The sequence below is a fragment of the Neofelis nebulosa genome, chromosome 8 (genome assembly GCF_028018385.1).
Source record: "Neofelis nebulosa isolate mNeoNeb1 chromosome 8, mNeoNeb1.pri, whole genome shotgun sequence".
Lineage (NCBI taxonomy): Eukaryota > Metazoa > Chordata > Mammalia > Carnivora > Felidae > Neofelis > Neofelis nebulosa.
The window spans coordinates 30,653,394-30,677,551 of NC_080789.1; the positions used below are offsets into that span (position 1 = coordinate 30,653,394).

Sequence of the window (24,158 nt, forward strand, 5' to 3'; positions counted from 1 at the left end):
GACAGTGGTGGAACCCTGCACTTCTGTCTGCTTAGCATCTGTTCTGTTTTCTGGTGACGGTGCCCAAGCATTCCCTGAGCTTTCCCTGAGCCCTCCCCTACAGTCCCTCTGTATGTGTATAGGTACTGGTGTGGCCTGATCTCCAGTCCCAGAAGAGGGCATTCAGCTCAGGCTTGCCATCCAGAACAGGGCATCTCCCTCCTACAGGAGTTAGTGAGTCTTGTTAGAACAGCAGGCCTTTCCTCTGAGATTGCTACTTTAAGCTTCTTCTTTTTTTTTTTTTTTAGTTTATTTATTTATTTTAATAATCTCTGCACCCCATATGGGGCTCGAACTCATGACCCTGAGATCAAGAGTCTCGTATTCTTCCGACTGAGCCAGCCAGGCGCCCCTTGGGCTTTTTGAAACCTGTGGTTACTGAGGGACACCGTTGGCTAACAGTTGACCTGAGAGTGGTGGTGATTCAGGGGACAGCAGAGCTGTGAGCTTGAGAAAGAAAGAATTGCTATCTGATTACATGGTATGGTTTCTGGATACAGTTATACCTGGTTTTATTAACATGTGTTTGTGTGTGTACGTGTGTGTGTGTGTGTGTGTGTGTGTGTGTGTGTGTGTGAGAAATGAGCCTTAAAAATTCTCTCACTTAAAAATTTTTTTTTTAATGTTTATTTATTTTTGAGAGAGAGAAAGAGAGACAGAGTGTGAGCAGAGAAGGGGCAGGGAGAGAGGGAGACACAGAATCCGAAGCAGGCTCTAGGCTCTGAGCTGTCAGCACAGAGTGCGACGCGGGGCGCAAACTCACGAACTGTGAGATCGTGACCTGAGCCGAAGTCGGGCACTTAACCGACTGAGCATCCAGGCACCCCTCTCTCACTTTTTTTTTTTAAGAGGCACTTTCTGTAAGATTTGATAGCAGAACAGAGTTTGGGAAAAGTGGGGGTTATTCTCACATCCAGTGATGTGCACTCAAGACATCTGTTTTATCTTCACCCCCAGTGCCACAGTCTTAGTTTTGGCATCAGGGGCTCTCGTAGACACTTTTGCAGTAACCTCCTAAATGGTCTTCCTAACTTCAGATTTGCCCCATTCTCCCACCCTCACCCCCCCCCCCCCCCACCGCCCTGCCGCCTCCAAAGAGACCTTTGTGAAATGCAAATCTGGTTGTACTGTTCCTCAGGTTAAAGCTATTGGTGACTCCTTGCCCTGGCTTGTCTGCTCTGCCTTCCTGTCACAACTTTGTCTTTGTCCCCTTCCCCATCCCCTTCTTGCAGCTATACTGAGCTCCTGTGTGTGATGCTCTGCTGTGTTCTGTGCCTTTTCCAAGTGCTGCCCGCTGTGCCTGGAATGCCCCCGAATCCACCACCCCTTTCCCCATGCGGCTCTGCAGCTCTCCTTGCAGGAAGTGTTTACGGTTCTCCCAGGCCCCACTTATTACGAGTCCTCTATGCCACTGAATTGTCTTGCTTATGAGGTCCTGTCTGCTTAGGCCTCTCTTCCCTATTAGACTTTGAATTGTAAGTATTTTGTTCAGATTGTATTCTCTTGACAGGCCCTGTTCGAAATTCTGTAGATACCATAGAAAGCAAAACAAAACTCCCAGTCTCGTGGAGCTCCTTCTACCAAAGGGAGATAGACAATTAAAAAATGTACTAGTGATATGTGCCCTGCAGGAAAATACTGTGGAGTCACAAGGTAGAGAGTGATGGGGTTGGCAGGTGCTCTTTCACACACGGCTCAGGGAAGACATCCCTGCTCAGGTGACTCTGAAGGGAGGGAGCTGATGAGGCGGGTGTGAGGCAGAGTCAGACGGTGTGAGAAGCACTGCAGTGTCATAATGGGGTGGGGAAGTCTCAGAGGAGTTGTGCAAAAATGTGGGTTGAATGAATCAGTGAGGGGTGTGCAGGTAGTTTTGGTAGGAGTTTTCCAGGGGCTTCTTCAAGGAAGAGTCATTTCTGTGGATTTTTAATATCGAATGTAGGAGGACTGTACATGCATGTTACGAAGGAGAATGTTTATGGGGCTTCACTGTTGGTCCGTTTCGGCCGATCCCTATTCAGATTGACAATTTTGTACTGAGCTTGCCTACTCTTAATGGAATGCCTTTATCTCTCTGGTGCCTTGTGGTTCTGTTCTTTTGTTTTTATCAGTTCTTTTCTTACTGTTTGGCATCAGTGAAACAGTAAGAAACTCTTCCGGGGTCTCTCTGGAGGAATGTTCTTTGATAAATAATTTGGTTAAATCGAATGGGTAAGGATTTGATCTTCTTGGCAACTTTCCATATGTGTGCTCTACAACATGTTTAGAGATTCGTCCTCATGTGTTTATTGTAATCTTTTTTTCCTTGGCTCATGCTACTGTAGTTAGACAACAGGAGCATTGAGAGGGCCCAACTGACCACTCAGGCCCACTCAGGCCAGTTGACAGTCTGCAGTGTTTGTGCAGCTTCCTGTGAGAACTTAGCCTTGCTAGGGTCAGCCCAGTTCAGGACTTTCTTCCAAAGTTCTGAAGGCCCATTTTCACTTTTTACTCAGAGGTGAGAATGCTCAGGGGGCACTGAGTCATGCTTAATAAACTTAGGAGAGTCTGAAACATAAGCCAGATGCCAATTTATTTATTTATGACAACAACACTAACTTTCAAAGGGACTAGAATGTTTGTCTGTCTCAGTCAGGGCCTTCCTCCTTCACTGACAGAGTCAGTGGGCCCTGGAACGAAAGCAAGAAAGTTTGTTGAAAAAACAAAATCTTGATGGACAGTTTTCTCAGATTTGAATAGAGCAATGGGGCCATCTCTGCCACATGCACACACCTGCCAAGGAAACTGCATGATCAGCTGGTCGGGCGCCCCCTCCCCCAGGCCAAGCAGGAGACACAGTGACGACTCTTGCCTCTGGCGGTTGCTCGGTGCTTCCTCTCTGGTAACAAGTGCTGCAGTACAGTTGATTGGATTCAGCAGAGAAGCAGTGCCCTGCAGTACAGCTCCCTCGCATGTGATCCTGGGAACACGACTCAATCTCTCCGAGCCTTGCTTGGTCTGCTCTCCTATAAAATGGGTACAAAGAGGTATCTTCCTCATAGAGTCTTCGTGAAAATTAAAGTGAATGAATATAAAGTGTCAGTTCATGTCAGCTATTAACTCCCTCATATTCCATTTTTTTTTTTTCTTTCTACAGATTTACTGGAGTCATCAATTAGGTTGTGTTCCCAAGTCATTTTGCACATTTGCACACAGTGTTTGGGGTTGCTACCACAAGTAGCTACTATTTATCCATTGGCTGTACTTCATGTATTTAACTATCAGAGGGTAACTTTATTTCTAAATACTTGGGTCTGAAAATCTCTGCCTTTTAATTGGAGAGCTTAACCCATTTATATTTATGTAACTCTTCCTATGCTTAGTTTTAAGTCTACCATCTTACTCTGTGTTTTCTATTTGTCCCATTTGTTTATTTCTTTCTCCCTTTCTTTTGGATTGCTTATTTCTTAGTATCCCATTTTATCTCCTCTTTGGGCTTTTTAGCTTTACTCTTTGTCTTGGGTTTTTGTTTAGTGGTAACCTCTAGGAGTTACAGTCTACATCCTTAATATATCACAGTCTACTTTTGAATTAATTTGTGCAGTTTTATGTATAATATTAGAACCTATAAACGTTCTAATGTCAGAACTTACAAAAATTTATCTCCAATTTCCCAACTCTTAACAGTTTTACATCTGTATATGGTATGAACTCGCAATTCATTTCTTTTAAATAAGAAACAAGTCTTTATATTTGCCCTCATATACTTTTCCAGGGCTCTTTAATCTTTTGTGTAAATAGATCCAAGTTTCCACCTGGTATCATTTCCCTTCAACCTAAAAAACTTCAGGTACTATTTCTTGTAGCGTGGGTTTCCTGGTGATGAATTCTCTCTTTTTGTTTATCCATTTTGATTTATCTTACCTTATCTTGAGAGAGAGGGAGGGCACAAGTTAGGGAGAGAAAGACTCTTAAGCAGGCTCCATGCCCAGTACAGAGCCTGATGTGGGACTCGATCTCAAAACTCTGAGATTATGACCTGAGCTGAAATCAAGACCCTCAACTGAGCCGCCCAGGCACTCCTGTTTATCCTTTTTTCTTTTTTTTTAATAAGTTTTATTCATATATGGAAACTAAACACTACAAAAAAGGGCAATCATGGGCCCTTTGGAATCAGACAAGAAACATGATAAAAATTTTTCCAAAAATTCTTATACAATCATTTGTATGAGAAATAGCTATTTTTGATATGCCCTGTTTATCCTTTTTAAATGATATTTTTGCTGAGATGTAGAATTCTAATTTAGTGGATACTTTTTCTTTTAGGACTTAGGGGATGTCCTTTCATTGTCTTCTGCTTTGCATTTTTTCTTTTTTTTCCATGTGAAGGCAGCAGTCATTTTTATTGTTATTCTCCTATATGTAATGCACCTTTTTTTTTTTTTATAGCAATCTGACTGTAATGAGCCCACCTATGGTTTTGTATATTTTTCTCATGGTTTATGGAGCTATGTGGATATAAGGATTGATATTTTTATCACATTTGGTAAATTTTTGTTTATTCTTCATATATCTTTCTGCCCTCATTTCTTTCTCATCTTTTTCTGGGATTCCAAATTCACATATGTTGAATCTTGATATCATCCCATAGTTTTTTGAGGCTTTGCTTATTTTCTCAAATTTTTTTTCTCTTTGCGCTTCAGTTTGTATAGTTTCTATTGGCCTATCTTCAACTTCCCTGGTGTTTCTGTTCCAGCAATGTCTAATCTACTGTAAGCTTACCCATTTCTCTGATGAGATTCCCCATTTGTTTCTTCATTATGTCCATCATTTCCTTTAAATCCTAAACATATTTATAATAATTGTTTAAAGTTCTTGTCTGCTAATTCTAACATCTATGTCCTATCTAGGTCAAGATTCTCTGCTTTTTGTATATCATGTGATTTTTTTAAATATTGTGTGCCCACTTTTTGGGAGGAACACTGGGTCTTGTATGGAAACCAATTTGACACTAAATTTCATATTAAAAAAATAATAATAAAATAAAATTGTGTGCCCAAATATTGCTAAGTGTTTGAGAACATAAAGTACTCTATCATCTCTAAAAAGTGTTGAGTTTTGTTCTGGTAAGCACTTAACTCTTTGATGGCTCAACTAGATTCTCTTGAGGTTTGGATTTAGACTGTTTTAGAGTAGCCTTGACACTTGGGCTATAGTACTAGTGGCCTTTCTGGGGCTGCCACCAAATGTCTGAAGCATTCCGCAAAATCTGCCCAGAACTTGAACATCTCTCAGTTCTATGTAACCTCTGGCATCTTTGTTCAGCTCATAGTCTCCAGTGGTTGTTCTCTGCCAAGCCTTTTTGCCCAGAGCATTAGCAGCTTTGTTTTTGACCAAACTCAAGGGGCCTCAGAGGCAGATTTTTTTTGGTTTCTGCTCTTCATAGCTCCTCTCTCACACCCTGTCTTCAAACTTCCAGCCCTTTAGCCCAGTTCTGCATTCTGATTTTTGTTTCCTCTGCTCAGTTGGACTGCTGCTGTCTCCTTGGGCTCTATGTCTTTGTACCATGGTTTGGAAAATACTCCCGGGTAGAAATCTGGGATAGGTTTGGTGTTCACCTCGTATGCGTTATCTGCCTCTCACGATTCACAACCGTGTGCTGTCTCTTCTCTGGTGCCTAAAAACAGTTGCTTCATATATTTTGCCCAGTTGTATGATTGTTTATCATAGGAGAATAAGTCTGATAACCATTAATCCCTCTGTCTAAAACTTCTGTCAAAGGAATTTATTGGAGCCTACCAAGCCAATTTCGGAATTCACATGGGTGAGTTAAACGTGTAAGAATAGCCAACAAAAAAAATGACAAGAAAGAGAATAAGAAGAAACTTGTCAACCCAGCTGTCAGACCACAGTATAAAATTATAGAAATTAGGGGTGCCTGAGTGACTCAGTCGGTTGGGCATCTGACTCTTGATCTTGGCTCAAGTCATGATCTCCTGGTTTGTGAGTTCGAACCGTGTATTGGGCTCTGTGTTGGCAGTGTGGAGTCTGTTTGGGATACTGTCGCTCCCTCTCTCTGCCCGCCCCGCCTCCTTGTGCACATGCATGCACTCTTTCTCTCTCCCTCTCTCTCTCAAAATAAATAAATAAATAAACTTAAATAAAATAAAATTATAGAAATTAAAATATGGTGATAATTGTATAATATTAGGAAAAAAAGGTCATAGAAAGACTAGAAGCATACCCATGTATGTTTTATGATAGATGATATTTCCAATCAGTGGGGAACTGGATGGACTGTTTAATATAAAGTTAAAACAACTGGATTTCTGTTTGGAAAAATATAAGTGGGATTTCTATTGCATACCATACATTTACCAAATTTGTAGATGAATTAAACAACTAAACATTAAAAATTGTTCAAGTGATACTACTCTTCCTCCTGATATATGAGCAGTGTATTGAAATGAATGTAGAGGGTTAGCAGAGCAATTGTTTTTCCCTTTAGTATTTGAATTTTAAACATACACCGTGGACTTAAGTAATTAAAATTCTGTGTCTGTCTGTGCTTAGTACTTACCATAAGTTTGTTCTTGGAGCCTCGACCTATTCTCTGTGGCATAGAGATGGTGCCTATTTGTGTAGGAGGTGATGAATAACTAGCTATGTTCTTTGGAGTAGTGTCGTTTATGATGATACATTTTAATTCACAGAAATATTTTTAAGATATGCTGTCTATTGGAAAATATATTCATGCTTTTAAAATATAAATTAGTATAGTCTTTTTAGAAATCAATTTGCAAACTATATCAGATGTCTTTGGTGCAGTGACTTCACAACTGGAAATGTATTCTAAATACCCTTTTGTATGCAAAAGAAAAAGCTTTGAATTCAGAGGTATTGCTTTCAGTATAATTTATAATGGTGAGATATTGGAAAGAACCAATTTTCCAAATAAAGAAAACTATTTCAAAAAATTTATACTATTATGTAGCCATTAAAAGGAGAGTATATGCAAGTAATGACATGAAAATGTTCATGTTGGGGTGGGGAGCAAAATTCAGAACTCTGGATTATAATATAAAAGATAAAGTACCTGTCATACGTACAATGGTTAAGTGTGATTTTGAGTGATGGCACTATGGACTGTTTTTTTACTTACTGTACTTTCCTTTTTTTACCATTAAATTTTTCTTTAATGACTAATGAAGAAAACATTGATCATTATATATATGTTATCTTTTTTTAGTGGCAAAGAAATTTTCTAATAGGTAAAATTATTATAGCCCTGTATTTTTAAAAATAATGTATATTCTTGGATAATGTGTGCTTTTTTATAGTGTCCTCAATCAAAAATAAGTAGAGGCTATTGAGCCAACTTGTCCAACATTATTGCTCTTCCAGGATTAATTTTTAGGGGAAAAGTCTACCTTTAATTTTCAGTTGTTGTAGTGTTACAAGTGATCTTTGACCATCTGAATTGCAGAGATTTTTCTTTGTAGTGGCAAGAGATATATACATATAATACATATATGTATGTGTGTATGTATGTATATAATCGACCTTACCATTTTAACCATTTTAAAACATACAGTTAGATGTCATTAGGTATATTCATGCTGTGTAACAAACTGTAGCTTTTAAACAGCAGCTTTCATTGGCTCTAATATTTAGACCCAAATATCTTAAACAAATTTTTTAACTGTCTTAAATGTTTCCTAGGTACCTACTCCGTGCCATGCACGGTGTCTGGGGATGCAACAGTGAACAAGACAGACATGGTTTCTGTCTTCTTGGAGCTTACATGTGTTGGGGAAGTAAACAGAATGCTTGATTGCAAGGATGACCTAAGTATGAACCAGAGCTACTCTAAGACCACATGCTGAGGAACTAACCTACTGGGGGTCAGGGGGTGGCAGTCTGGAAGCCTTCCTGAGGAAGTGACACTGAGCAGAGACTTGCAGGATGAGTAAAATCTTCTTATGTATTTTAAACTAGATAAAGAGTAGGGGGCAGCATTTGAGGCGCAGGGAACAGCACATGAGGAAATGCCCGAGGCAGGAGCAAGGACCTGAGAGAAGAGGGGTGTGTGCCAGGAAGAGTAGGGTGATAAAGGGACCGGAGGGCAGACCCCAAGGACCTGCTAAGCAGTGGTAAGGATGCTAGGCTTTTCACCAAGGGAAATGCAAAATCATCAAAGGGTTTTAATCAGAGAAATGGGATTCAATGTTTAAAGATTGCTCCACTTTTGTTGCTTGTGGAGGATAGAAGACATTGGTTCCCACTGTGGTTTGAAGAGACAGGAACTGATGTGTGGAGTGTGGAGGTGTAGAGGAGGAAGAGGCACAAAGCATGACTCCTAGGCTTCTGGCCTGAGGGACTATTTGCTGAGAAACGGAACACTGGAGAAGGACAGTTTAGGGAGGAAGACGATGAGTTCAGATTTGGACAAGCTCAGAGTTGGAGGTGCCTGCAGGATATCCAAGAGGAGACGCCCAGTAGGCAGTTACACTTATGGGTGGAGATCCCAGGAGAGAAGTCTGGGCATATAAATGGTAAATGACCCAACAAATAATTAACATGTTTCATGGCATACTTAAATCTTTTTATATCTCTTTCATCTGCTTTCTGTCTCTCAGCAGCTGTAGGAATGAATCCTGTTACTGCAATTAACAGATGGGGTCTCTTCTGATGCTGACCAACACTTAAAAGAGTATAAATGTTTTGCTTATTGCCTTGAACTTCACCTTCAGTGTGTAAACACAGAATCCCACCAAAGCAAACTCTGAGACTGCCAATATATTTTTTTAATGAGTCTATGAAAGTTTAGCTCTGAATGCAGTCCAAACACCCTCATTATACAAATAGAAAACAGTGGCCAGTGTGGTTTTGAATTTCACAGGGTTACATAGCCGGACAGTTGCAGAATTGGCCCTAGAATTCAGGACCGTGTACTGACTGGGCAGTCTATTTCCACTATTTTTTACTGCTTCCCCCTCCTATTGAATAGCTGCTGGCTTCAAAGTCCAATTACTAATTATGTATTTCTCAGTAGACATGGAACAGTGCCTACTCTGTTTGGTGTCAGAAGCCCAAGGGCTGGAAATGTTTTTTTTATAGAACATTTATTCCAATGATAAGAGATTTCCAAAGGAAGTTTTTGGTTTCTTATGAAAGCACTTTGAAACTTCTCATGGTTCATGGACCCCTTTGGCTCTCTAATATGTGAATAGCTCTATGGCTGTGCATATGGTAATACAATTTTACATACAGTTGCAGGAACTCCATAGATTCCAAGTTAAAGAACTCCTGTTATGCCACAGGGCTATTCTCAATGACCTGTGAACCAGTTTTTCTAGAAAGAAGTTCAGTAGTTCCCTGATTCTCTCAAATAAGTACCAGTATATTTAAGAGATTGAACAGTGGTTCAATTAACTTCCCAGATGCCTTACAGACAGTTCCTGTCTGCTCATCTGCCAGTCACTATTGACTAATATAATGTCTGTCTCTATGACACACTTTCTGGAAGTTTTAAAAGGTAGTCGAGTGATGCTGAATTAGAGAGTTAGAAATCTGGTGATGTCTCAGTAGAAATTTTATATCCTCTTAACACTCTTAAAATTGATAACCCAGTTAGATGTTGCTTAAGCCCTGACAAAGGAAAGGACTGTCCTTTACTGACCGAAGTCAGGGCAAAGAGAAGCCTCTTTTATTGGTGCCAACCTATTTTTGATGTATCTAATTTAAAATAAAAGGAGAGAAGAGAAGATACAAACCACCAGCCTCACTTATAACCCTTCCCAAGGCAACCCCCCCAGAAGACAAAACAAAACAAAACAAAACAAAACACGTATATAGAGAACATATGCAGGCATTATAATGTGGTGTCCGGAGGAGGGGGACAGCCTTAATCTCCGGTCCCCCTTTGGTCATGTTGAGCTGGGGTAGAACACCCCCCACCCCACCCCTCACAGGTTCTTCCCCTCCTTTCCCTCCACTTATTTGACTTTTGCATCCCCTTCATTTCTTTAGTACCTAGAAGTTCTCCGGGGCAATAGCCCTTCCTGCTCAGGATGAATTTCTAGCCGGCCAAGATACCCCCTTTATTCACAAGTTTTTTAAAAATCCTGTTGCTTTCGTGGAACTTCTGTTGACAAATTGGCACCTTTTTGTTTCAAACTCTTTTCTTAGCACTATCTAAAATGCTGCTGTGTGCCCTTCCTAGAGTGCAAATGTCATGAAGGCAGGGATCTTACCAGTCTCATTCACCACTGTATTCCAGTTACCCAGGACAGGGCCCAGTGCCTGGTTTTGGAGGTATAAAATATTTGAATGAATGAATATGTTCCCCCATAAACTCCCCAAGGACACTGACAATGTATGGCAGCAGAGGCTGGTTTTTATTAAAGGATAGTCTAGTGGTTAGCCTGTCAGGTAGAGCCCAGTCACCTGGCCTCCTAAGAGCCCTGCCTCATGGTTTCCCTCCACTTTAGAACTTTCTGTGGTTACCCAGAAGCCACACTGAACTTCCGTGCTGTAAATAATTTAGCCAGTTGAAGAAAGTTGCCTTTCTGTCAGGGACTTAAGCAGAGTGACTGAGAGGTTTGGCTGTGGAACCAGACTGCCTGGTTCAAATCTTCCTGCTGTGTGACTCTGGCAGTTTATCGATCCCTTTATGTGCCTTGGTTTATTCACCTGTGAAATGAGGCTACCAGTAGCACCTGTTGAGTAGGATTATTTTGAGGATTAAACAAGTTGTTATAGGTAATGTGTTAAGAACCACTCTCGGACATGTGTGCTCAATAAATGTAGGCAGGATAATGATGATAATGGAGGTGGTGGTATTTGGCCGATAATGTCGAAGTTGAGTATTTTTATACTTTGTTTTTAATTTGATCACTTCATCTTTATATTAAACATTTCTTTTATCATGGCCTTCTTAAAATGTAAGGATCAAGTAATCTCTTAGAAATACTTATTTAAAATACTCACATTAAGTGATTTCTAAAAGATAACTTGTTGGGGCACCTGTGTGACTCAGGGGGTTAAATGTCTGACTCTCGATTTCAGCTCAGGTCACGATCTCACAGTTCGTGGGATCAAGCCCCATGTTGGGCTTTGTGCTGACAGTGCAGAGACTGCTTGGGATTTTCTCTCTCTCTCCTTCTCTCTCCCCCTCCCCACACTAATGCTCTCACTCTCTTTCTCTCTCAAAATAAATAAACATTAAAAAAAGATAACATTAAGAAACATCAATGAGGGGCGCCTGGGTGGCTCAGTCGGTCAAGCATCCGACTTCGGCTCAGGTCATGATCTCATGGTCCGTGTGTTCGTCGGGGCTCTGTACTGACAGCTCAGAGCCTGGAGCCTGTTTCAGATTCTGTGTCTCCCTCTCTCTGACCCTCCCCTGTTCATGCTCTGTCTCTCCCTGTCTCAAAAATAAATAAAACTTTAAAAAAAATTAAAAAAAAAAAGAAACAGTTTGATTCTGTGTATTAGTTGCATTACTATGTATTATTATATTTTCATGAGGATACTGAGCAGGTTTTTCTTCCCCGGTCTGTATAACATACGCTTCATCTACTTGAAGCCTCTCTATAATACTGTCCTTCATATGTTAATCTTTCTCACATATTTTCTGGAGGAAAAGATTAATAACATACTATGTTATTATAAAATCAAACTGAACTACCCAGCTCGGAAGACATTTTCTTGCAAGGTTACTTGCCTGAATTTAAAAGATTATTTCACAAAGAACTTAATTACGTTCCTATGTCCCTTTTTTTATATGGTAAATCCATAAATGACAGATTCAAAGTTTCTGTCAGGAAGAATTATTTTTAGGTTAGCCTTAAGAACAGAGAGGGAGGAGAGGAGTGAGAGAACACGAAACACCCCCTTCAATTATAATCCACACCCTTAACTGATGACCTTTATAGTAATCTGGGCATAGAGGGAAAGTACAAATAAAAATGAAACATAATTGGTCTGTGACCTAAGTCTGTCATTTTTTGTTGTTATTACTAAAATATTAATAATAAAAAACTATTCATAGTTTTTGGTCTAAAATTTTTCAGTTTTTTTTTTCTTGGTCTTCTACTCTTCTGTTTTTCTCCTACCACTTAGGGGAAAAAGAACGAACTTTGGAAAGATTCTTAAAGGAAGAGAGTGCATAAAAACAGTAGAGGAAATGTCTGAGAATGCACTCATTTGTTTTTAATGAGACATGTGGATGATAGGTGTGTCCATGAATCAGGACCTTCAGTTCTGTATAAATGAGCTATCCACTGGAGATTTAGGGCCTCCCAAGGTCCAGGAAACTACAGGCTTGGGGGGTTGATGCTTTTGTTGGTAGTATCATTTAATTTTAATTCTCAACATGCCAATCTGTTTCTTCTGAAGAGCTTCAGTACAGGGTTAGTGGGATGAGTAGTAAAGGCTCTCTTAGGTCACATGGATAAGACCAGAAAATGACAAAAATAGAAGAAAGAGACAAAAAATACTTATGGGCCACCTGGGTGGCTCAGTTGGTTGAGCGTGTGACTTTGACTCAGGTCGTGGTCTCGGGTTCGAGCTTCTCATTGGGCTCTATGCTGACTCAGAGCCTGGAGCCCGCTTCAGCTTCTGTGTCTCCTTCTCTCTCCCTGCCCCTCCCCACTCTCTCTCTCTCTCTCTCAAAAATAAATATTTTTTGAAAAAAGAATACTTACAAAAACAACAACAACAAGGTACTTGGCTTAGGAGGAGGGCAAAGTTGAATCAAAGACCTAGAACAAGTGCTATAAAACTAAATCATTTAACTAAAGTAAGAAAAGGAAAAAAGAAAATTGGCTGGTCTATATAGTATATTTTGATTTTTTTTTTAACGGTCTGTCATTGTGCTTATAATTTGTTATGCTTATTTTTACTTGGAAAGATGGTTGTAGGATATGACTTTGCTGCATGGTGTGCTAGCAGTGGTCTCTGGTATTTAATGTATGTACAGCCTGACATGTGTGTGTGGGAGTGTGTGTGTGTGTGTGTGTGTGTGTGTGTGTGTGTATACGGGGTGGGGGTGATTGTCAGGAGCCTTTCACAAAGATAATCTTCTTGTGCTTTCCAGATTTTCACCTGATGGAAGGCTGATTGTATCATGTAGTGAAGATAAAACTATTAAAATTTGGGATACCACAAATAAGCAGTGTGTTAATAACTTCTCAGATTCTGTAGGGTAAGTCCATTCTCTTTGGGCATTTATGTGGTTATATGGGTTAGTTTGCTAAAGAGGCATTTAATTATTAAGTTCAAATAAGGAAATAAAGGTGAAGAAATCAAAATATTACACTATCTTATTCTTTCCTTCTAGGTTTGCAAATTTTGTGGGTTTTAACCCTACTGGTACATGCATAGCTTCAGCAGGTTCTGATCATACCGTGAAAATCTGGGATATAAGAGTAAACAAATTGCTCCAGCATTATCAAGGTAACAGTTTCCATGACAACAGAGTCCAGGTGCTGCCTGGCCTACTCCAGGAAACTCTTCAACCCGCAGCCTATGCTTCTCAGTGGGGTGTGGCTCTCTCAGACAGGGTCACGGGCTGCCTTTGATTTGACTAGAGGACAATTAGTTGCATCAACAGCGTGGTCTGAGAAGCTGGTGTGGATGTCAGAGTGGAGAGAGAGGTGGAGGGACCTTAAAAATGATGCCGGGGCGGTTAAAGAAGTTACTGAAAGCTGTTCACACGTTGGTTGTCTGCATTACGTGAGAGGTCGGGGGTAGAATTGGACTCTGAATTCTGAGTCAGAAGGAGTTCTAGGGGCACAAATAGGTGTTATAATTGGTGGAAAACAACATCCTGCCGTGGCTGTGCATTGAAGCTAGAAGAGAAATGAATTGATTTCTTGTTTCTTTTTTATTGGATTTCTATTAAATCCACATTTTCCTTTTAAAATAAGTATAATACTTACCATGTGGCAGATACTGTGTTAAATCCTTACAACAGCCCTCAGGAGTATTATTATTATTGTCCCCATTTTAAAGATAAGGAAATTAAGGGTTAAGGAGGGTAAGTAACGTGCTAAAATAATTGTTGGAACTAGCTTGGGGCCTTCTGTTTACAAAGTACTCAGAAGAACAGCCTTCTGATGGCTGTGTCGTACTGCCTCCTGTTGGAAGGATGGTGTCCAGAAATGAATTCTCGGACAAGCTGGCAAGACCATGGGCTCCTACAAATGTACTTCCATACTCTTCATTCCTGAGCCTCAAGCCACTAATTGGCTATGAAATTTGATTTAAGGCTAGGTTGTATATCTTTTTTTTTTTTTTTTTTTTTTAAATTTTTTTTCAACGTTTTTTATTTATTTTTGGGACAGAGAGAGACATAGCATGAACGGGGGAGGGGCAGAGAGAGAGGGAGACACAGAATCGGAAACAGGCTCCAGGCTCCGAGCCATCAGGCCAGAGCCTGACGCGGGGCTCGAACTCACGGACCGCGAGATCGTGACCTGGCTGAAGTCGGACGCTTAACCGACTGCGCCACCCAGGTGCCCCTAGGTTGTATATCTTATGTGAGCTGGTGGTGATCAATTGTTGGCTACGTTATATGGGTAATGTATCTGAAGAGTTTAGAGTTACATGGTTAACGAGATCATCTTTCCATGTCACACTTTCACTTTTAAAGCTATTCTGTCTCATTAGCTGGAAGTTTAAGCTGTATGATGGCAAACTACTTACTTGTTTTAGTGAGCTACATGGAATTTTGGTGTTGTGGAGACATTGTCTCTGATTGATTGTTGTTTCCAGCCTAATATTGCTAATAGGGCAAGAGAACATCTTTAGAACTGACAATTGTTCTCTGAACGTTTTGCTTTTGTTTTCTGTAAATCAGTTCACAGCGGTGGAGTTAATTGTGTGTCATTCCATCCTTCGGGTAACTATCTCATCACTGCGTCTTCAGATGGCACACTTAAGATTCTGGATCTCTTAGAAGGAAGACTTATATACACACTTCAAGGACATACGGTATTTGACACTAAGATTTGTGCTTTTTAAATTATGTATATTTTAAAGTGTTGATCCATTTTTTATGTCTTTATTATCTTTCCAAGTGTGGCACATGTTGTTGGTATCACAAAAAATGTTTGCTTTCAGGACTTGGTTTTTATCCACTGGAAGCAACTCTTAGAAATATTATTTATTGTAATTCTTGTCAAAATCAGTGTGTCTTTCAATGGCTGTGAAATTAATCCCCCACTGCTGTCTTCCTCAGTATGTAGCATAGGTTTGACTGGTCAAATGGCGGTGGATAAGCCTTTTCCTTACTCTGGTCGTTCCCCTCATGTGGAGGCTGTTCCACAGCTCTGACACTGAGCCTCTCACACCCTCTCCCTCCTTGTCACTAATCTCACTGGTGAGTTTAGAAGGAGAAATTCCATGAGTAGAGCCCAGTGCCTTCTACTCTTGGGAGTCTGTCTTCAGTGTTTTTCTCTGCTATTTCTTGTGGGCAGGCTTGCCCTTGTCCGGTCTTGCCTATGACTGGGTACTCACATCTGACTCATACTGGGATTCAGTTCTAGAAAGCCCATTTACCCACAGATAAAGAGCCACATTTTCTCTTTAAAGCCCTTACCAGTAAGGAAGATGATATTCCTGTGTCTTATTTTTCAACTGATTTAGAATCCTGTGGGGAAGAGGCTTGCTATTTATTGAGCCTGTTCAGTGATACACGCGCGTGCGCGCGCACACACACTCACCAGCATATAATGCACTAAATAAAAACTCTACTTAAGTGTATAAAGTATTCCTCCTTTCTGGGTAAATATACAAACTTCTCTAAGTTTTTTTAGAATGCATCCTGCATTCTCTCTCTTTTTTTTAAAGATGTCCTAGGTACTTCCTTTTAACCAATTATAAGCTGTTTATCTCCAGAAATAGAATAGGCTTTGTGGTCTAGGGGAGAAGGACTTCTTTCTGCCTTCATGTATCCTGCCTGGCTTCCTGCTTTGCTTTATCATTTGTCCTGCAGCTGTGTTAGAGCAAATCCGAAATAGACACTAACCAGCTCAGATATATGTGTATCCATGGATTTAGATTGAAGAAACAACCAATAGAAGTGGTCAAGGATCAAAATATCCATGGAAGAAGTACAGAATAATAGAAAAAAAGATAAGCAAAATATTTTAGGAGGAAAACACTGCACACGATGGAATTTTTCAGTCTAAAGATATTTATGAGGCTATAATAACCTAAGTCTGTGTGATGATCTACTTGAAAAATACAAGATGGTTTCCCCAAATTTTTCTTATATAGAAAAAGCATTAGTATCCTCTGTTTGTTTTTAATGTCCTTGGACATCTTGTGACTTGTCCAACTCCAGAGTCCTGGCTTAATTTCAGGTTCTCACTACCTCTCACCTAGGTAATTGCAGTAATTTCTTAACTGGCTCCAACCATTCATTCTCAGTCCAATTCATCATTCTCACAATCGTGACCTCAGTGTTCAACAGTCACAGCTCTCCTCCTGTCTGTGTCCTGCTGGCAAAACTTTCAGTGACTCACTATCGCCCATGTGAAGAGAGAACTCAGTGAAGCCTGTGGTGGTCAGGAAGGGGCTTTGTTCGTCTTCCCTACAGACTTGTCATTCGGTTTTTGCCAGTGATTTGTTATTCTGAGTAAAGAGTCCAAAGCCAGAAAGTCTTTTTTTTTTTTTTTTTTTTTAATTTTTATTTATTTATTTTTTAAAAGAGAGAGAGACACAGACAGAGAGACAGGCAGGGATTCTCCCAAGCAGGCCTTGTGCTGTCTGCACAGAGCCCGGTGTGGGGCTCAAACTCACGAACCATGAGATCAGGACCTGAGCTGAAATCAAGAGTTGGAGACTTAACCACAGAGACATTCTTGTTAACTTACACATGTACAAGCTTTTCTTTAAAGGGAAAAACGTGTATTGCATATTTTTATTAGTATTGCTTTGTAAATCAAGTATCATTTATATGTGTTCAAATATAATTGGGTTGGTGCTTTGAAATCTTCACTCTGCCTACATTAGTTACCAACAACTGGATATGTTCTATCAGACTTATTGCATAAATAGTCTATATAGAATAGGATGAAAAATGAATAGTCTTCCTGGACATAAGAAAACAATACCAAGTGCTTAAAAAAAAAAAAAAAATCTCCCTTTATTTTTTTAGGGACCTGTCTTTACTGTTTCATTTTCAAAAGGTGGAGACCTATTTAGTTCCGGAGGTGCAGATGCACAGGTTTGTAAATCTTTCAGCTCCTTCTCTGATTTGGTTAGGGAAAAGGAATCCAAGACCTCAGCTAAGGTTTTTACAATCAGCTCTGTTGTATATGTTAAGAGGATTATCAATGAGTTTATATTTTAACTTAATGCCAGGAAGTCTGCTGTCTCCCGGCTGAAATAGTGCCAGTTCTGGTACTTTCTGGAACTCAAACAGCAGCTCATCTGGACACAACTATATGTGTAACTCACTGAATTCCCAATACTGGTGTGGCACTTCCACTTGAACTCTGCCTCATCTTTTATCTCTACATCTTGTTCTTCAAATGTTAAGCTCCTCAGAGGATGGTAAATATAAATTAATGTAGCAAATTTGCATTTTTGCCTATGTATGACCCAAAGTCATACATAGGCAGATTTATTGAATAAGGTGGACTATCAAGCCAAAAGCATGATTTTGAACTTTGAAAAAATAAAAGGGAATTTAAAGTAGTAAGTTGTTTCTTAGTATGAATTTCAAATTGGGCATGAGGGCAATTCCAAGTGCTAAATCTTTCCCTTCCACACTTGACAAATAATATTGAAAAAAAATAGCATTGTTGAAATATACATCTAGCTCTCCTATTATAAGGGACAATTATGTATATTGGTTTTTGTAAAAATAAAAATCAGTTCTGGTGCTTTTACGTGCAAGTGGATAACTGCCAACATACTAATTTTTTAAAGGTCTTATTATGGAGGACTAATTTTGATGGCTTGAATTGTAAAGACATTATTAAAAGAAATCTCAAAAGATTACATTTTGATTCATCACCACATCTTGTTGATATATACCCAAGAACACCACATCCCCATGAAGGAAAAATTGAGACTGTTGAAGTGAGTACTTTGCCCATATTTGTTCTACTGTTTGTAAGTGTACATTTTGGGGCTTTGGGTCAACTAGACTTCATTCTGTAAAACGTTAGGCCTTAAAACATCACTTTGAGAAACAATTATGTTGACGGATACAATAACACTATAAATGGTGATGGCGTGTAATACTGCTGAAGCCTCTCGTATTTGCTTCTTGAAAGCCTAGAAATAAAGCTTAAAAATTGTGTCAATAATAGTAGGAAATGAGAAATCAAACGTAAGGCCGGTGACCCTGAAGCCTGACTTAACTTTGTATTCCTGTGTGTTTAGGAAGAGTATGTAACGGCTGTCGTAAGAACAGGGCTGAAGGGCAAGAATGTTTATAACAGTCACTGGAATAGGTATCGTGAAGCCTTTTAATGGCAAAAAGAAAAAAATCTCGTGGACAGTAAGAAGAGATGTAGGCATTAAACCTGATAGTTGAGACCATTTTACTATTTGCCTGCATATATTTTGAAATATTTAATTATCTATGTAGCTGTAGGTTTTGCTTCACAAGTTCCCTCAGGTCCTATAGATTTAAATGTTCTACTCTTTTCAAAGACAAAATTCATCTTTTCTGGATACTTGGCTGGTATTAGTGTGTTTCTTTCCATTTTGCATGATTATTCGTAAGCCCCTTTCTCTTCCAAGAACTGATATCAGAAATCATTATTACCTATTTATCTGAATTGGTTTTTCATCATTGACAGAGCCTTGCTTTGCTTTTCGAGTAGCTGTTTTGAGTTCTTAACATGTACTCCTGAGTGACAGTTCAGTCACCAGCACTGTTTACATGGTGGTCCCGTACTCCCTTCCACGGAAGGTCCCTGCATTTCCACCCCAGTCAGCTCTTTGATTCTTGGGTTTTGGTACCCTCAGTCTTTAAAAGTTAACTTTTTTGGATTCTTTTCTAGATTTTGTTTAACCACATGTGGGGATTTCTGTCGTCATTTTTTCTTGCTGGTGTTTATTTTCAGTTTTTTTGCTATAATTTTTGTCCTTTCTACCTTCTGGCCATCTTTCCAGTTCTTCTAAACAAAGTATTTAGTACCTCTTTGTGCCATTATTATATCATCATTATTACTCTATCATCATTTTTTTACTTGTTTGAAGGAAGTAATGTAATATAATTTGTGGTTCGTCACATTTTGTTTTCAGCGTCTGCCGTGATAGATGTAGTTGTCGATTCCCTGTGATCGCATATATTCACCTAAAATGTTTGGGAGACATATTTTAGGTTAAGTTCTCTTTTCTTGTTTTACCCCCAGCTGGTTTTGTTGACTCATGGTGTGTTTTATTCTGGCATGTCTGGGGCTTGGCCGGGCTTGGTCCTCTGTGCTGCCGCTGCCCTGTCATCCACTCAGTCACCTTCCCAGGGTGGCGCGGGTAGAGCTGCCAGCTGAGGAATGGGGACCCGGGCTCCCCATTCAGCGATCTCTCCGTGACACCACGCCACCCCCACCTTAGAGAGCCAAGCCATTTTCCCTGTGGTTTCCCGCCAGCCCCGGCCCACTTAAGAGTTCTGGACTTTCTCTAAAATGTCAACAAGTTGTCTGAGAAGCGCTGCTCTGACGCAGCAGCCAGAAAGCAGTAGCAGTGGCGGGGTTCCTTTGTTTGGCGAGGTCAGGGTGACCCGGGCCATGCAGAGCCACCCTCGACCATGCTTTTCACATGCACACTTGAAAAATCTATTCAAAACCATCTTTTCATCCTGGAATTAGAGTTCATTTATACTAAACAGAAAAGTGAGCACTGTGACTGAATTGTTTGTGTCCTAAAGAATGTCAGCCTCCGTGTACCCAGTTTCAATTACCTGTAAGCACTCACGTTGCATAAATTAAGTACATGGTATGACTGTTTATCTGCAAAACATCTTCATTTCATGTGACGTGGAATGCCACAGAAGTGATAGGACGCTGCCTGTGAACAACCAACTGTTTGCTTTTTGTTTTTTTCCCTTAAAAAGCTCTTATGATAAAGCAAAGGTGTAAAGTGTTCTGGACAGAGGACATCTTTAATATTACAAACAAATGTTAAATATCAAATTTTTTTGAAGGCTCCAAGTTAATGTCTGGGGATCCCTCATAGAACCAAAAGACTGTTAGTTTAAAAATATCACCTTGAATGGAAGAGTTTGAATCGTAATAGACGTTGTATTGTGTCTGTTCATGATTAGTAAGTTTTACTTTGAACTACTAAATTTGGGGGGTTCATTTCTTTTCAAAGGTTTAGGCAGGTTACATACGCTACTTTGGAAATATTTGAAAATTAGAAAACTTTTCTCTTTTTTTGAGGTAAAGATTCATGATTAACAGGATAAAGAGATGTGGAAAAAATGGCTCCTAAGTGATCTAATTAATTTTCCTAACTTGCTCTTTGTACAGTAACCGTGAGGATTCCATTTCTGAGTCTGAAGCATCATAGTATTCCCATGATTTATGTTTTTTGTGTCTTCTGTGAGGTTCATTTGAATGGCATAACCTCAGTCTTCTGGGTGAAATCGTGCAGCCTTTTGCAAAAGCCCCTATTTGCCAGCTCTGTGTGCCTCACTGGTTAGAAGGTGGGGCGTCCTGCAGTCTTAGACCTTGGGGACCAGCTGACTAAATATGGAAACTGCTAATCCTTCCATGGATAGAGAGGGTGATCACAGATTACTTTTAGAATAAATGAGAGAAGGCCGCATGAAAGAAGGCATGAAACACGCAATCCTAGCTTTAGCTATGTGAAACAGACCCCTCCTATGTCCTTTCCAGTAACCTAACTGCACATCCTTTGTAGCACTCCTGGCCTAGGCACACCATCTTCTTTTTTTTAATACATATTTTTAAATTTTATTTTTAAGTAATTTCTAAACCCACTGTAGGGCTTGAACCTACAACCTGAAGTCAAGAGTTGCATGCTATATGGACTGAGCCAGACAGGCACCCCCTACGTACTCCCATCTTAAATAAAAACATGAGGACAGCTTTTTTTCTCATTTTGGTGGGAAAGAAGCCAAATTTGAAAACTAGGTAACTTAACTCTGACCACTCTGTGCTATGGCACGTCATTAATTCGTGCTGGCTTTATCTTCTTCAAACTGGTATGAGCTGAATCACACAGTTCTGCCCCCAGGCAGTGTATGTGCAGTACCCTAGACTTTTGCATATGTTAATGGGAAGACAATAAATCCATCCTAAGGGCAACAGGCATCAAAATAGTTATGCTAGGAGAATTACAGAATATTACTGGAGGAGAGTATTGTTAGTTAGCTAAAAAAAAATTATCAATAAAATAATTGTTCTGGTGGCTTTTAATTTTATAATGGCCATTTGAGATGAATTTGATCTATAAATTGCACAGGAAATTCTGTGTGATATTTAACAGGTAGGAAAAATTCCTTTAACTTAACCAAACATCTATATAATAGTATTTTGTGATAGTCTTCCCATGATTCATTGTTGAAAATTGATCAATTAAAAACATTTTTTTAATGTTTATGTAGAGAGAGAGAGAAAGAGAGAGAGTGTGTGTGTGTGTGTGTGTGTGTGCGCGTGCACGCGTGCACATGTGCAAGTTGGGGAGGGGCAGAGAGAGAGACACAGCATCTGAAGCAGGTTCCTCTGAGCTGTCTAAACAGAGCCTGATGCGGGGCTCGAACTCATGAACTGTGAGATCATGACCTGAGCCAAAAGTCAGCCACTAAACCAACTGAACCATTCAGGCACTCCTGAGAATGGATCAATTTAAGTCTTCAAGTCTGAGACTGGGTTTTTATTTTAATCTTCTCTGAAGGTTGAAAACATAATTTCAGGTAAAAAATGACCACTTCTCTACAAATTGTATATTTTATTTCTAGCCATGGCATATACTTACATTGTTTTGGGCCTCCATAAATGTTCTTCAGAGATTACATAATAATAATATTAGTAGTAATAATAATAATACTATTGAATACATACAAAGCTATTCTAATTGGCTTCTAAAAGTTGTCATTAAATCTTCCTTAAAACGCTACAAAGTGCTATTTTTATTCCTTGAGAAATCGAGCACATGTAAGTTAAAGCTTAAAGTCAGGAAGTGGCCATACTAGCATTTCAACCCAGGTGCACTGGTTCTGTTTTGTGCTTTTAACCATTTTGATGGAATGCTTCAAAATAATCAAAATTAAATTTTATTCTGTTAATAGAGAATGAGTATCTATGTGCTGGACATTGTACTAGCTTTAGAGGGTGCAACAAAGAACAAGACAGGCGTGCGTATTCCTTGCCCTTCAGAATTTGTTAGTAGCAGTCCTCGTGCTCCTCACAGAGCCCCAGAGTGGGTGGTGCATGTGAGGGTTTCTTTATGCACGAACCCCTCTGTGACGTGTCCTTGTTCAGTGATGGAACACTCAGCCCTCAAAAGGCAGCCCACTCCATTTCAAGGTGAGCACAGTTATTACAGGGTCCTTTCCTTTAATAAGGATGGAGAGCTAGAATGTACTGTTAATATTCCTGGAGATTAGCTAGCACAGAACCAGCCCCTCCACATATTCTCTTTTTGAGAAGACTGTAAGGCTTTACTTAAAGAACGTCCTGCTCCATTTTAATGTATGTGTCAGCAACTTGTTAGCTCTAGCAGGAGTTCTCCAACTTGTAGAAAGCAGCTCAAGGATTTCCCCACGAGAGAGGCTATTTCCATGGGATTTAGATTTTTTAACAGTTCCAATTTCAGATGGTAAAACCAGATTGTATTTTTCGTACGTAATTGATTTCATGTGTACGCTAGGTGGCAGTAGATAAAAGAGAATAAAATGTCTGCAGGCAATCTCTCTGGTGGCTGGCTAGGCTGAGACTGGAAGGAAGGTGACTGATCCTCAGGTTTCTTATCTCGGCCCCCAGTGTGGACTCAGAGCTGATAGGAGGGGGCTGTGTTTTCTGCTGTCTGGAGCAGCCAGAAAGAAACCAAGGTGCTGGCAGGCTGGGCCGATAGGCCCTCTTCTGCATCCTTCGCTGTGCTAACCCTTCTCTGTGGTGTGGGCATTCTGGGGCCTGCACCTCTGATGCAGGTGGCTGGGTAATTATAAAAGCCTCTTAATGTTTCCCAAACTACAGCTTTACCCATCAAACGTGATAAGTGCTTTTAAAATCATTCAGCTCCTCTTCCGCTGGTCTCAGCCCTGATCACCCCAGTCCCGGGCTGTCGCAATGGTGTCCTCACTGTTACCCTACATGCCTCTGTCCGATCCGTCTTGCTAAAGCATGTCGTGGGCCCCATCTTTTCTGTGCCTTCCCCAATTCCCTCACCTGTCACAATTTGCCCCTTGCAATCTCTCCTGTTACTACCCTGTGCAAAGGTATCACATCAGCATTCTGCCTCTGTGCTCAGGAATGCTCTTGACCTCCTCTGTGTCTCTCGGCTTTTGTGTTCTAAACCTTTCTTTCAAAGATCCATCTTAAGCCCTTCCTGTGTTTTCTCCATGGGGAAGATTTTCTCACGAAGTCAACAGTTTCTTCTTTGAGGTTCTTATATACCCACTGCTGGGACCATTCATTTGATACAAAGTTCTGCTATCTGTGTTTCCCTTGGCTAACCAATTTGTATTCATGATCTTTAATAAATAATTGATGATGATGTGGTTTTATTTATTTTTTTCTTTCATCTTCTAGAATTCTGAAGTGACCTTCCTCAGAAATAATAGCCAATCTAGTTAGCCAATCTTGCTTTTCTTTTTCATTTACTATATATATTTGAATCTATAATTAGATGTTATTTACTTTTAGATGGTTTTAAACTTTATACAAATGAAGTCATACTGAGTCTATTTCTCTATAAGCGCTTTTACACTTAACGTTAAAATCCTGAGAATCCTACATACGGATTCTGCATTCATTCATTCATTTATTCATTCATTCATATGTTGTTACATATTGTATTTTATTTATCCTCACGGCTGGGTAGGATCCCAATGAATTTAGCACAGTAGTAATTCGCACGATTTATGTGTCTTTTCCACTGTGGATGAATATTTGGGGGCCTTTGGTTGTGTGGGTTTTTTTTCCACC

The 24,158-nt window shown here is 39.9% G+C and overlaps 1 protein-coding gene across 5 annotated transcripts in view; it reads left to right on the plus strand.

Moving 5' to 3' along the window:
* The window catches only part of POC1B (POC1 centriolar protein B), a 96,617-nt gene that overhangs the window by 30,855 nt on the left and 41,604 nt on the right, over positions 1–24,158 (plus strand). For all 5 annotated transcript variants that reach the window (XR_009265479.1, XM_058741831.1, XM_058741829.1 and 2 more), the window contains 5 exons: positions 13,118–13,225; positions 13,361–13,476; positions 14,882–15,015; positions 17,186–17,254; positions 17,962–18,114. Coding sequence is in view for 4 of the 5 variants with exons in the window: in XM_058741831.1 (XP_058597814.1) it covers positions 13,118–13,225; positions 13,361–13,476; positions 14,882–15,015; positions 17,186–17,254; positions 17,962–18,114 (580 nt within the window). In the remaining variant the exon portion in view is untranslated. The remainder of the gene's footprint in view (positions 1–13,117; positions 13,226–13,360; positions 13,477–14,881; positions 15,016–17,185; positions 17,255–17,961; positions 18,115–24,158) is intronic.